General features: G+C 44.5%; 1 protein-coding gene across 4 annotated transcripts; it reads left to right on the top strand.

The window, feature by feature from the left end:
* Positions 1–183: 183 nt before the first annotated feature.
* On the top strand, positions 184–11,229 carry mapk8a (mitogen-activated protein kinase 8a). 4 transcript variants are annotated; one of them, XM_076973849.1, is made up of 12 exons: positions 184–410; positions 2,107–2,285; positions 2,380–2,509; positions 2,637–2,695; positions 2,947–3,085; positions 4,017–4,182; positions 5,308–5,379; positions 5,764–5,946; positions 6,169–6,293; positions 7,576–7,639; positions 7,979–8,056; positions 9,503–11,229. In XM_076973849.1, the coding sequence occupies exons 2-12, from the start codon at positions 2,128–2,130 to the stop codon at positions 9,646–9,648; spliced, it is 1,320 nt and encodes a 439-aa protein (XP_076829964.1). In that variant the 5' UTR covers positions 184–410; positions 2,107–2,127; the 3' UTR covers positions 9,649–11,229. The 4 variants fall into 4 exon arrangements, with proteins under 4 accessions (XP_076829964.1, XP_076829967.1, XP_076829966.1 ...); XM_076973852.1 differs by having other exon boundaries at positions 9,498–11,229; XM_076973851.1 differs by lacking the exon at positions 5,308–5,379 and adding an exon at positions 4,540–4,611.
* The last annotated feature ends 732 nt before the right edge of the window (positions 11,230–11,961 follow it).

Here is an 11,961-nt window from a genome sequence, read left to right as displayed (position 1 = left end):
TATGATAAAAAAGTGAAAATTATAGTCCTAAATTATTATTATTATTAGCTTATTATTATTATTATTATTATTATTATTATTATTATTATTATTATTATTATTATTATTATTATTATCATCACTGTAGCCTTTGCTCGGTTACGACGTCACGGGACCGTGGCGCTCGTGTGCTGTGACGTGGAACGTGACGCTGGAGGCGCGTGCAGGGCCTGTCAGGGGAAGGAAGCGGGGTGTGTGTGTGTGCGCGGTGAGGTCATGATTTTAGAGCCGAAGAACAAAATAAGCGTTATTAATCCCCGCTGAAGGCTTCGACCGCACGACACCGAGGAGTTCCGACCCGGAGGAGGACGTTCCGAGCCGGACCAGGACATTAGGACGGGAGTGAGGGGATCGTTGGGAGCTGACGGCAGGTGAGGCGTTTGGAGGCGGTATTGTTTGGATGTGGGGGGAGGGTGTTTGCACACAACACCGCTGTTATTTTGTTTCCGATCATGCGACAGTGTAGCAGGCGTGCGCGGCGGAATAACGGGCGTGTAACGCGTTTGATCGCTGCATCGGTGGAAGAGCGGATCCGGACCGGGTTTGGACCGGGTACGGTGGGTTGTTTTCAGGCCAGCTACGCTAGATGAGAAGCTGCTAACGGTGCTGCCCATGCAGCTCCCAGCCGATAGATCATATAAGATCATATGAGATAATATAAGATAATATAAGATACGATATATTCTCCTTGCGATCTTCGGATGGGGATCCGCGTTGAGTCCAGCGCCATCTGCGTGGTGGGGCCGGACGAGGTGTGACTGCATATGATCGCAAAAGAGCTGGCCTGTCTATTAAAGTCTGCACGGTAAGGGCTGGACGGACGACCAAGGTTGTGCTCCCCCAATACGGCGCGTCTACGTGCATCATCAATAATAATAAAACCGAGAAATGATCGATCGATCGATTGAACGTCTCGTTAGTTCGAGGTGGTTTTGCACCTGCTGTAGGAGGTACATGTGTTGGCTACATACTTACATTACACATTATATCTGCATGTGATTTTCCAATGAGGCAGTTCTTGATTTTATGCTGAGGTTGTCAGATCGAGCTGTACGGGGGTACACTTCTTACGTTGTGCTAGCCTATTTAACAAAAAAAGACTCATCAACCCTCTTGTGGCTGTATGTACTTTGGTATTTTAGCTGAATTGTTGTTGCTTTACATGTTTTGACAAGTACATGTACATAAAGTTCATGAGACCTTTCACTTCTACAACTTGAAATGGCATTTTAGGATACTTTGTGAATATTAAGGTATTTTATGCCTGCTTTCTGAGTACAGCCTCTTGTTTGACAAATTTGTTTGTTAACCAATATACACACACAAAAATGAGTTGTTTGTTTATTTCAGTGGTTTAAATTGCTTCCCAGGACAGCACAGATTTTCTGTATTGCAACAGATTATGCTAACCCAGTTAGCACAGTTTAACTTTAAAATTCGGACAGAATGTATTATAATATTTTGCCATGGATTTAAAATATTGTTTAACATATTGTTCAATAAGGCTTAAAATTATAGTAACTTATTAACTAGTAACTCAGTAACTCATATTATGGGAGCTATATTTAATATTCCATAATATTGTTCTGTCTTGTTTCTACATTTGGTAAAGGTGTTCTGCAGAAGAAGAAATAGCTTCTTTCTTGCAAGCTTGCAGTCTTGACTTATTGTAATTTTTTATTCCTTCATTAAAGCCATTGTGTTAAATAGGGATCAGTTTTGTTTTGGCAGTGTTTGTTTCAAAATGCAACCTATGAATTGTCCAACATATTTATATAAAGGACGTGTTTCTAGTTTATAGTTCTGTTCTGCATGTTATGGTCCATTTTCTGTTGTCATAGCTGTGATAAAAAAAACTAAAGACATAAAGCAGTCCTTGTCCATCCTGAGCTGTTCTTTTGTTTACTTCCGAAACTGAATATTTGTCTCAACTACCAAATTGTACCACTGTAGCAATCATTCATAGAGCTGCATTTAGAACATCTGAAGTGTCACACTGTTTAAAAAAAAAAAAAGTTCTGTTGGTCACAATATCTGTTTCCCGCTCTTTCATTGTTTGTGGTCCAGGTCCATAGATATCTGTACTGTATGAATGCCCAGACATCGGTTTGCGAGGACTTCATCATGAACAAAAACAAAAGAGAAAAGGAATTCTACAGTATAGATGTGGGGGATTCGACATTTACGGTTCTGAAGCGCTATCAGAATCTAAGACCGATTGGCTCTGGAGCACAGGGAATAGTCTGGTATGTGCTTGGAGACCCAATACTGCAGTGCAACACAAATCAGTCACCAGGTGTGAACATTTGTTGACCCGTGTGTCCTTACTCCCCTGTACAGTTCAGCATATGACCACAACCTTGAAAGAAATGTCGCTATTAAGAAACTCAGCAGGCCTTTCCAGAATCAGACGCATGCCAAGCGAGCATACAGAGAATTGGTGCTAATGAAATGTGTCAACCATAAAAATGTAAGTCTCTCTGATATATAGTATGGGCTTCAGTTCTGTGGGGAATTAAATCAGTGTTTATTCACACATTTATATAGGTAGAGTTGATGCTAAAACAATATAATTTTGTTCATATTTACAATTCCAGATTATTGGCCTCTTAAATGTTTTTACGCCACAAAAAACGTTAGAGGAATTCCAAGATGTGTGAGTATTCTGCAGTACACCTCATCAATCTTCAATCACTGGACATTTGTTCTATTTAGAAGAGGTAAGGGAAGAAACATATGGACAACAGGCACAGTTTACCCCCTGCTCATCATTCTCTCCCTCTTTTTGCTTTCTCTCTCTTTCATTCTACCCCCACCCACCTCCTCTTAACACACGCACTTCCATTCCCCTCCCCCAACACCCTCTTTTGCCCCTCCCTGCCCCCCACCCCCCCAACCCGGCGGCAGTTACCTAGTAATGGAGCTGATGGATGCCAACCTCTGCCAAGTCATTCAGATGGAGCTGGACCACGAGCGGCTGTCCTATCTGCTGTACCAGATGCTGTGTGGCATCAAGCACCTTCACGCTGCGGGGATCATCCACAGGGTTCGTGCTCGCTCGCCTGTACGAGATCCGATGGCCATACAGAGCAGGCGCCGCACCGAGGGGCGAAAAGAAAAAAAAAAACCGCTTAATAATCAGTTAAGGTGGGGGCAGGGGAGGGGCCTCGTTTTCCCAGAGCTGAGCGCAGACAGCTCGAGTGCCTCGTCCTGCTCGCTGCCGCTGACTGCATTGCGTTGCTGAGGTGGCGACGTGCTGAGAGGATCTAGGAGCCTGTCCCGAGTAACCAGTTGACATCCAACCCCCCCCCCCCCCCCCACGAGCAGGGCACGCGTATCGATCCTTTAGCACGACGAGGTGTATTTCTGGTGTCGGATCAGGGTGCGGAGGAGGGTGCGTGTCCTAGCAAGGTCATCCTGGAGATCTTTATTTAACAAGTACCTTCGTGTATGAAAATTTAATGGTCGAATTGATTGGATTGGATTAGGTGATTCTTACATTTTTCTGACTGTAGTGAAGGCGGATAAGCAGATGGAGGATTAAGATACAGTTGTGTGGCAGGCAGCCCCAGAAGGACAAACGTACTGGATAACATGTTCTTAGCTATTTCAGTATAATGGCCATGAAGCTCAAAAACAAATACTTTCAGAGACATAATATCTTAAGCAGCTCAAAGCAGAGCATCTTATGTTTAAAACATTGAGCCATGTACATGTACGTTGTTTGCGATTAATGTCCTTTAATACTGCTTATATGTGGGATTTTAAGGTTTATTAAAGGTTATACTGATTATATGTGGGATTTAAAGGTTTAATTTGTCCTTAATTTTAGAAACACTTAAGAGTTAAAGAAATAATTATTAGCTGTTGCCAATATTTATGCTGCAGAGTGAGAATGAGGACAGTTTCCTTTTATATTAATAAGAACAATCATCAGAAAAGCCCAGAGCTTACAAATGTACCTTTAACCCTAGCAGGACCTGAAACCCAGTAACATTGTAGTCAAGTCGGACTGCACCCTAAAGATCCTGGACTTTGGATTGGCCAGGACAGCAGCCACCGGTTTGCTGATGACGCCATATGTGGTGACGCGCTACTACAGAGCCCCTGAAGTCATCCTGGGAATGGGATACCAGTCCAACGGTCAGTACTGCTGATGAACCACAGAATGCAGAGCTGGCGTTTCTCACGAATGCCTAACCGCAGACCTCATCCCCTTCTCACACGTCTCATTTCATGCCTTTATTGGCCACTCCTTTGCTTTTATTAATCTGACACTTTTATGGGACGGCTGCGACATAAGAATTTTGTTGAATATGTGGCACTCGCAGTGCAGCTTGGGTTGAGTGTCTGTATATATGTGGTTTAATGGTTCCACAGAATCAATCACAGGTTCTAATGAATGACATTTGAAGCCACATAACTAACTAACAACTTCTGCTTCTTGCTGATTTGCTGCTTAACCGTCTCATTTATTTTCCCTCTGCTACAATCAATTAGTGGACATTTGGTCTGTGGGCTGTATTTTGGCAGAAATGGTTCGTCACAAAATCCTTTTTCCTGGAAGGGACTGTATCCTTGTGCTGCTCTTGTTGCTTAATTTGCATTGTGTGGAAATATTTATAGAAGCAAAAATGTAGAAACCATTTCATCCATCTGTTTTCAGATTATCTGTTTTATTGTCAAATGACATTTAATAGAAAGCCTGTCTAACGCTTGCGTGTGTGGCGACACCCGTGTTTGTTCCGGCTGAAGACACACTGACTACACCCGTGCCAGAGCTCTGCTTTTGTTATATGTGCTGGTTTTTGCCATCTGTGGTTTTCTGTGGGGGTCAAGTAGACCGTGCTTCTGTAGACGGTGTTAATGAAGTGTAGATGAACTCAACCGTGCTGTTTGGTGCCCCCACACGTGTAAGTCTGCACCACAGAGGGTTAACAAGTGTTAAAGAGTGTTGAAAACACCCATCAGAGCTCAAATGCAGTATGTATCACATGGACATAGTGGCCCAAGAACTTGAAATAAGCATGGTTGTTTAAACGTATTGAAGACAGCAGAACCAGGTATGGAGAAATGGCTGTGTAGAAACCTTACAGGGAAGCAGTTTGTTTAAGTACGATATTGGCATGATACTGACAACACCTGCATGCTCATTACTTTTGCCCTCCTCTGCTGTCTTTCATCTCATTCCTGTCTTTCCTGTTTGTTTGTTTGTTTTGTTATGCGTGTGTGTTGCATGCTAATTTTATATTCGTTTAATTTTTTTAGTTGATGTCTGGTCTGTTGGCTGTATCATGGCTGAAATGGTCAGAGGTCGTGTGTTGTTTCCAGGCACTGATCGTATCCTTATCTGTCTGTGGTTGATCAGCCATCTTGTGCCATTCTGTTTTCCATTGCACATCCAACACTACGGCATACAGGCATTTTATGTAAAGGGTGGACCTGAACGCTTAATCTGATTAGCACAGAACAACTATCAAATAATACGATTTCATGAGCAACAGTGATTTCAGATGCAAATCTGCCTCCGTCGACCGTCTTGTTATTTGTTAGTGACAGGACTGTATGTGAGCGTACAGTGTCTTGTTCAGTACCGGCCCGTGCCTCATTTCTGTGTGTAGGAAGCTCTTATTTGTCTTCTCTGTCCCAGGCTCGCCGGCCCCCTTTTCTGCAGTCCTTGTTTGTGAGCAATGCAGTGTTTTTTCTTAACCATGTGCTCTTAAGATATTGATCAGTGGAACAAAGTTATTGAGCAGCTGGGAACCCCATCCCAAGAGTTCTTGATGAAACTCAACCAGTCTGTGAGGACGTATGTGGAGAACCGGCCTCGCTATGCTGGATATAGCTTTGAGAAGCTCTTCCCCGACGTCCTCTTTCCTGCTGATTCAGAGCACAACAAGCTCAAAGGTGAGTTGTAAGTTACATTGAACAATTCTGTGAGTTGTTGTTATTGGGTTTTGATATCTGTACTTCAGGGCGTTGTAAAGTATACAGCATCCTGTCTTGTATGCTTTTTGGAGTGCTGTGTTTCCGGGTATTTGAAGTGATCTGAGTGTACAAGTGATAAGCCTTGTGCTTGTGTGGAAGAGAGGTGCCCTTGACTCATTGTGTATATCTGCTGTGTTTTAGCGAGTCAAGCTAGGGATCTGCTGTCCAAAATGCTGGTAATAGATGCTTCCAAACGGATCTCTGTGGATGAAGCACTCCAACACTCCTACATTAATGTGTGGTATGATCCAGCAGAGGTCGAAGCAGTGAGTACACACATTAACACACATTCAAACCCCCACACACAGTATTAAACCGCCGCTGTCTAGTAAAGAAGCTAAATGTGTTTCCGTCCCTCCATTCATCATTTGTCCTCCAGTGTATAAGTGTGTGGTACCTGTCGTCTCTTTGAGTTGTGGTACCTGTCGTCTCTTTGAGTTGTGGTACCTGTCGTCTGTTTGAGTTGTGGTACCTGTCGTCTCTTTGAGTTGTGGTACCTGTCGTCTCTTTGAGTTGTGGTACCTGTCGTCTCTGAGTTGTGGTACCTGTCGTCTCTTTGAGTTGTGGTACCTGTCGTCTCTTTGAGTTGTGGTACCTGTCGTCTGTTTGAGTTGTGGTACCTGTCGTCTCTTTGAGTTGTGGTACCTGTCGTCTCTTTGAGTTGTGGTACCTGTCGTCTCTTTGAGTTGTGGTACCTGTCGTCTGTTTGAGTTGTGGTACCTGTCGTCTCTTTGAGTTGTGGTACCTGTCGTCTCTTTGAGTTGTGGTACCTGTCGTCTCTTTGAGTTGTGGTACCTGTCGTCTGTTTGAGTTGTGGTACCTGTCGTCTGTTTGTGTTGTGGTACCTGTCGTCTGTTTGTGTTGTGGTACCTGTCGTCTGTTTGAGTTGTGGTACCTGTCGTCTGTTTGAGTTGTGGTACCTGTCGTCTGTTTGAGTTGTGGTACCTGTCGTCTGTTTGAGTTGTGGTACCTGTCGTCTCTTTGAGTTGTGGTACCTGTCGTCTCTTTGAGTTGTGGTACCTGTCGTCTCTTTGAGTTGTGGTACCTGTCGTCTCTTTGAGTTGTGGTACCTGTCGTCTCCTTGAGTTGTGGTACCTGTCGTCCCCTTGAGTTGTCATTTTGTTCACCACAAATGCAGAAATACAAATTTGAAATCAATTCCCATTGGTGCCACTTAGCAGTCCGAACACAAAGATATTTATTTACTACTAAACACTCATCACGTGTTTGTAATAATAAAAAGTGAAACCATGTGAAACCTTAAGGCTCAATGTGTCATGGTGTAATGATACTATATTACATTCACAGGTCATAGCAGAATTATGATTATTCACATACTATAGCAAAATGAATGAGCATAATTCACAATGTCCACTTGTACGCCCAAAAAACTTAAATGTATTATATTCATATCTTCAGTGAAAGATTCAAAGCCCTTAGCTTCTCTCCCTCCCTCTCTCTCCCTCCCTCCCTCTCTCTCTCTCTCTCCCTCCCTCCCTCTCTCTCTATCTCTCTCTCCCTTCCTCTCTCCCCCCCCTCTCCCTACAGCCCCCTCCAGCGGTCACTGACAAGCAGCTGGACGAGCGTGAACATACAGTGGAAGAGTGGAAAGGTGCCTGCAGCTTCTATTCGATTACATCATTAAAGTTACTGTGTGAAATCTGATGCGGTGGATGGTGCCAACGGTCCAGTGTGAATATCACTGGCCCTCCGCTCACAGTCCGATGAAGTCACCTGAAATGTGTTAATGACCCCTTACTCATGTTCATATGGCTTACGCTTGTTACTTAATTTAGAAAGATGGTCATTTCTTTCGACTCACATGGGGAACACATGCAAGCGCTTGCTTCCATGACGTGTCTCTCTCTCTCTCTCTCTCTCTCTCTCTCTCTCTCTCTCTCTCTCTCTCTCTCTCTCTCTCTCTCTCTGTGTCTGCATCTTTGTGCATCAGAATTGATTTATAAGGAAGTGCTGGACTGGGAAGAGAGGATGAAGAATGGTGTGATACGAGGTCAGCCCCCTCCTCTAGGTTAGTTCAACTGCTTTCTTCTCAAATGTAAGTCTGTGCTGTCAGGAAAGGTGAGTGCTATTATTGTAATGCAGTGCGTGTGAACTCTGTGCACCTCGCCCCCTCAACTTTGAACACTATACCAGTGAGGCTGCACCACTGAGACTGTGCCTGTGAGGCTTTACCTGTGAGGCTTTACCTGTGAGGCTGTACCTGTGAGGCTGTACCTGTGAGACTGTGCCTGTAAGGCTGTGCCTGTGAGGCTGTGCCTGTGAGGCTGCGCCAGCGAGGCTGTGCCACTGAGGCTGTGCCACTGAGGCTGTGCCACTGAGGCTGTGCCTGTGAGGCTGCGCCAGCGAAGCTGCGCCACTGAGGCTGTGCCACTGAGGCTGTGCCAGCGAGGCTGCGCCAGCGAGGCTGCGCCAGCGAGGCTGCGCCAGCGAGGCTGCGCCAGCGAGGCTGCACCTGTGAGGCTGTTCCAGCGAGGCTGCGCCACTGAGGCTGCGCCACTGAGGCTGCGCCTGTGAGGCTGCGCCTGTGAGGCTGCGCCACTGAGGCTGCGCCTGTGAGGCTGTTCCAGCAAGGCTGCGCCTGTGAGGCTGCACCTGTGAGGTTGTGCCACTGAAGCTGCACCACTGAGGCTGCGCCTGTGAGGCTGCGCCTGTGAGGCTGCACCTGTGAGGCTGTGCCACTGAGGCTGTGCCACTGAGGCTGTGCCAGCGAGGCTGTGCCAGCGAGGCTGTGCCTGTGAGGCTGCGCCAGCGAAGCTGTGCCACTGAGGCTGCGCCACTGAGGCTGCGCCACTGAGGCTGCGCCTGTGAGGCTGTTCCAGCGAGGCTGCGCCTGTGAGGCTGTTCCAGCGAGGCTGCACCTGTGAGGCTGTGCCACTGAAGCTGCACCACTGAGGCTGCGCCTGTGAGGCTGTGCCACTGAGGCTGTGCCAGCGAGGCTGTGCCTGTGAGGCTGCGCCAGCGAAGCTGTGCCACTGAGGCTGTGCCAGCGAGGCTGCGCCACTGAGGCTGCGCCTGTGAGGCTGTTCCAGCGAGGCTGCGCCTGTGAGGCTGCACCTGTGAGGCTGTGCCACTGAAGCTGCACCACTGAGGCTGCGCCTGTGAGGCTGCACCTGTGAGGCTGTGCCACTGAAGCTGCACCACTGAGGCTGCGCCTGTGAGGCTGCACCTGTGAGGCTGTGCCACTGAGGCTGCGCCTGTGAGGCTGTTCCAGCTAGGCTGCGCCTGTGAGGCTGCACCTGTGAGGCTGTGCCACTGAAGCTGCACCACTGAGGCTGCGCCTGTGAGGCTGCACCTGTGAGGCTGTGCCACTGAAGCTGCACCACTGAGGCTACGCCTGTGAGGCTGCACCTGTGAGGCTGTGCCACTGAGGCTGTGCCAGCGAGGCTGTGCCACTGAGGCTGTGCCTATGCATGCTCCATGTGTCTGACTCACCTCTGTGTTTCTCATAGCACAGGTGCAGCAGTGATTAATGGGTCCCCTCAGGCGTCCTCCTCGTCCTCCACCAACGACGTGTCCTCCATGTCCACTGAGCCCACCATGACCTCGGACACAGACAGCAGCCTGGACGCCACAGCCGGACCCCTGGGCTGCTGCAGATGACCATGACGTCTCCTGGAGCCTCTGTGTGTGTGTGGCACCGTATCAAATTTAAGCCAGTCAGATTGCTTCTCTAAATGCCAGGTATGACATTTGCTTCCTCTATAAATGCCGCAAATCATCATTCTTTTTTTTCTTATTTATTTCTTTGGGGTAATCTCCCTTCGCTACTGAATGTGGGAAGTTTTGATATGCTCACTCAATTCTTCTTATTTTATAAGCTTGGAAAAAGCCTTTTGCCGTATTGTGATCGAGTCATTTTAAAGATGATCTGTAAAGACTAAATTGTGAATATATTTTTTCATTTTTTGCTTTGAGTGGACGTTTGACTGGATGGTTTTTTTTTTTCTTGTTTTTTTTTGTGTGGGACATTTGAGTGAAATGTCTAGAAACAAGCTTCAAGTTGGTATTTTGAATATTCAGACACTGATGTAAAAATATTAAATAGTGTACAAATTGATGTCAGTGTAGTATAGTTATTTAATTTTTGTTTTATTATTTTTATTTATTTTTTGTGTGGATAACCAGGTCTGTTTCTGGTTGGTGTTCTCCATTATTCTTGCCCAGAATGCTTTTATTTTTGTTTTGTACAAATTTGTTACTGCACATTGTCATTCATAACATCAAAAATATTTTTATATATATTGGTTATTTTATTAGTCATTTTGTCCTTACTTTGGTTTCTGCTGCTGTTGAATTTTTTTGATTGATTGTGATATTCAGATATTGTACATTCTTGTGTTGCATCCAATCTAATAATGGATATATGTCATTTTGAATAAATGCTGATCATTTTGGAGTCTTAGTACTGAAAAAGCTACATAAAGACAATTGCAACACTAGTTATAATTTATTTCCTTTTTATCCATTATTCAGTTATTTTCTTTTTACAGGTTAAGATGTTTCACCCAGTTTCCTAGACTCGTCTCAGTATATGGTATGAGATGTAGTTCTGAGTCTGTCCATGTTGAGAGGCATCTTTCTTCTCCTGTCAAGAATAGGTGCATTCTCATTTTTGTATGCGAAGTGCTCATGGTTTCTACACTGTCACAATATGTAATTATTTATTTTTGTGAAATGAACCCAGATAGAAATAATTAATTTCCAGATCCGTTAAAAGTGTTTTTATTTATATTTTTTATTAGGTATGAGGTTTTTAATGGAAGGTCTGGTAAGTAAATGTGCAGTGTTAAGTGTGTATGGTGTGTGTGTGTGTGTGTGTGTGTAGTCTGGATTTGGAGTGGCTGTATGTGTTAACATACATACTGCACTACAAAAGTAGTCCACCTTAATTTATGAATGCCTGGTCTAAATCAAGTGAACCCTGACCCCCCAACATTTCTTTCCCCCTCTTTCTAAGTACGAGCTTGTAAATAGAATATCAGCTAAGGATGTCTGTTAAGGTTATGAATGTCACAGACACTGGAGGTTTAGCCTGTTATTTTTAAAACGGTTTCTTAAAAAGAAAATCCCTCAAACAGATTTAGGTTTTCTGACCTTTCTGATTTGAAGTGCTCTTATTAGTGAAATTGATGACCCTAAATGACTATTTTGACTATATTCTGACTATATTCTTAGCTGCAGTTATTTAAGCCTAAACAAACATTTTAAAGCAAACACTGTTATCCCTGTATTACGTTCGGCAGTAAACGGAATCAGCTTCAGTAGAATCTGAACTACCTCGTGCTGAACTCTTTATTCGATGCACATTACAGCCCACATTTTTTAAGTAGTATACTAATGTGACTTTAGTTTGTTATTTTTTTTAAGGCTTCATTGTTGCAATGAGAACAATTTGAGTGTTTTGGGTGTTTGTTTGGTATGTCTGGATAGTCTGGTTCGGTGTGGTGATTATTCCATGTGTATGATGGACTTTAAGTTGGGCGTCTGGTCCCTTTGGGTTATTTGTCTGTTTTCAGTTCATGTACAAAACCATTTCACTGCGTCCCCTGGGGGAATCTGCACCTCTGTCATTTCTGTTGTTTTCCCTCAAAGATAGTTTAAAAGGAATTATGTGTAAGACCATGTTTTGCAGAATTTGATTAATGAGGACTCAACCTAATATCAAGCAAGATAGTAGTGTAGCATCTTTAGCAACACTTATCATGTGGTGTGGATGGGAATATAGACCCTAAAGGCCCTAACCACATTTTTCACATTTTTAAGAAAATTGTGGAAATATTGACGTGAGCTCAAATGACCAAATTTTAGGTCATACGTTAGAAAACGTATGAGTGAAATTGGGTAATAAAGTTCCTTTGATTAGCGTAACTAGTTTAGCCTATAGATAATTAGGCATAATTTATTCATGCTTAT

This window comes from Brachyhypopomus gauderio, chromosome 15 (assembly GCF_052324685.1).
Source record: "Brachyhypopomus gauderio isolate BG-103 chromosome 15, BGAUD_0.2, whole genome shotgun sequence".
Lineage (NCBI taxonomy): Eukaryota > Metazoa > Chordata > Actinopteri > Gymnotiformes > Hypopomidae > Brachyhypopomus > Brachyhypopomus gauderio.
This window is presented reverse-complemented; position numbering and strand designations above follow the sequence as displayed.

What these genes read in the sequence shown, in the direction of transcription:
- mapk8a (XM_076973849.1), top strand. Translation starts at nt 2,128, where the DNA reads ATGAATGCCCAGACATCGGTTTGCGAGGACTTCATCATGAACAAAAAC. An exon ending in AATGGGATACCAGTCCAACG is followed by an intron (nt 4,183 to 5,307) that starts GTCAGTACTGCT and finishes TAATTTTTTTAG; the next exon opens with TTGATGTCTGGTCTGTTGGC. An exon ending in AGAGCACAACAAGCTCAAAG is followed by an intron (nt 5,947 to 6,168) that starts GTGAGTTGTAAG and finishes GCTGTGTTTTAG; the next exon opens with CGAGTCAAGCTAGGGATCTG.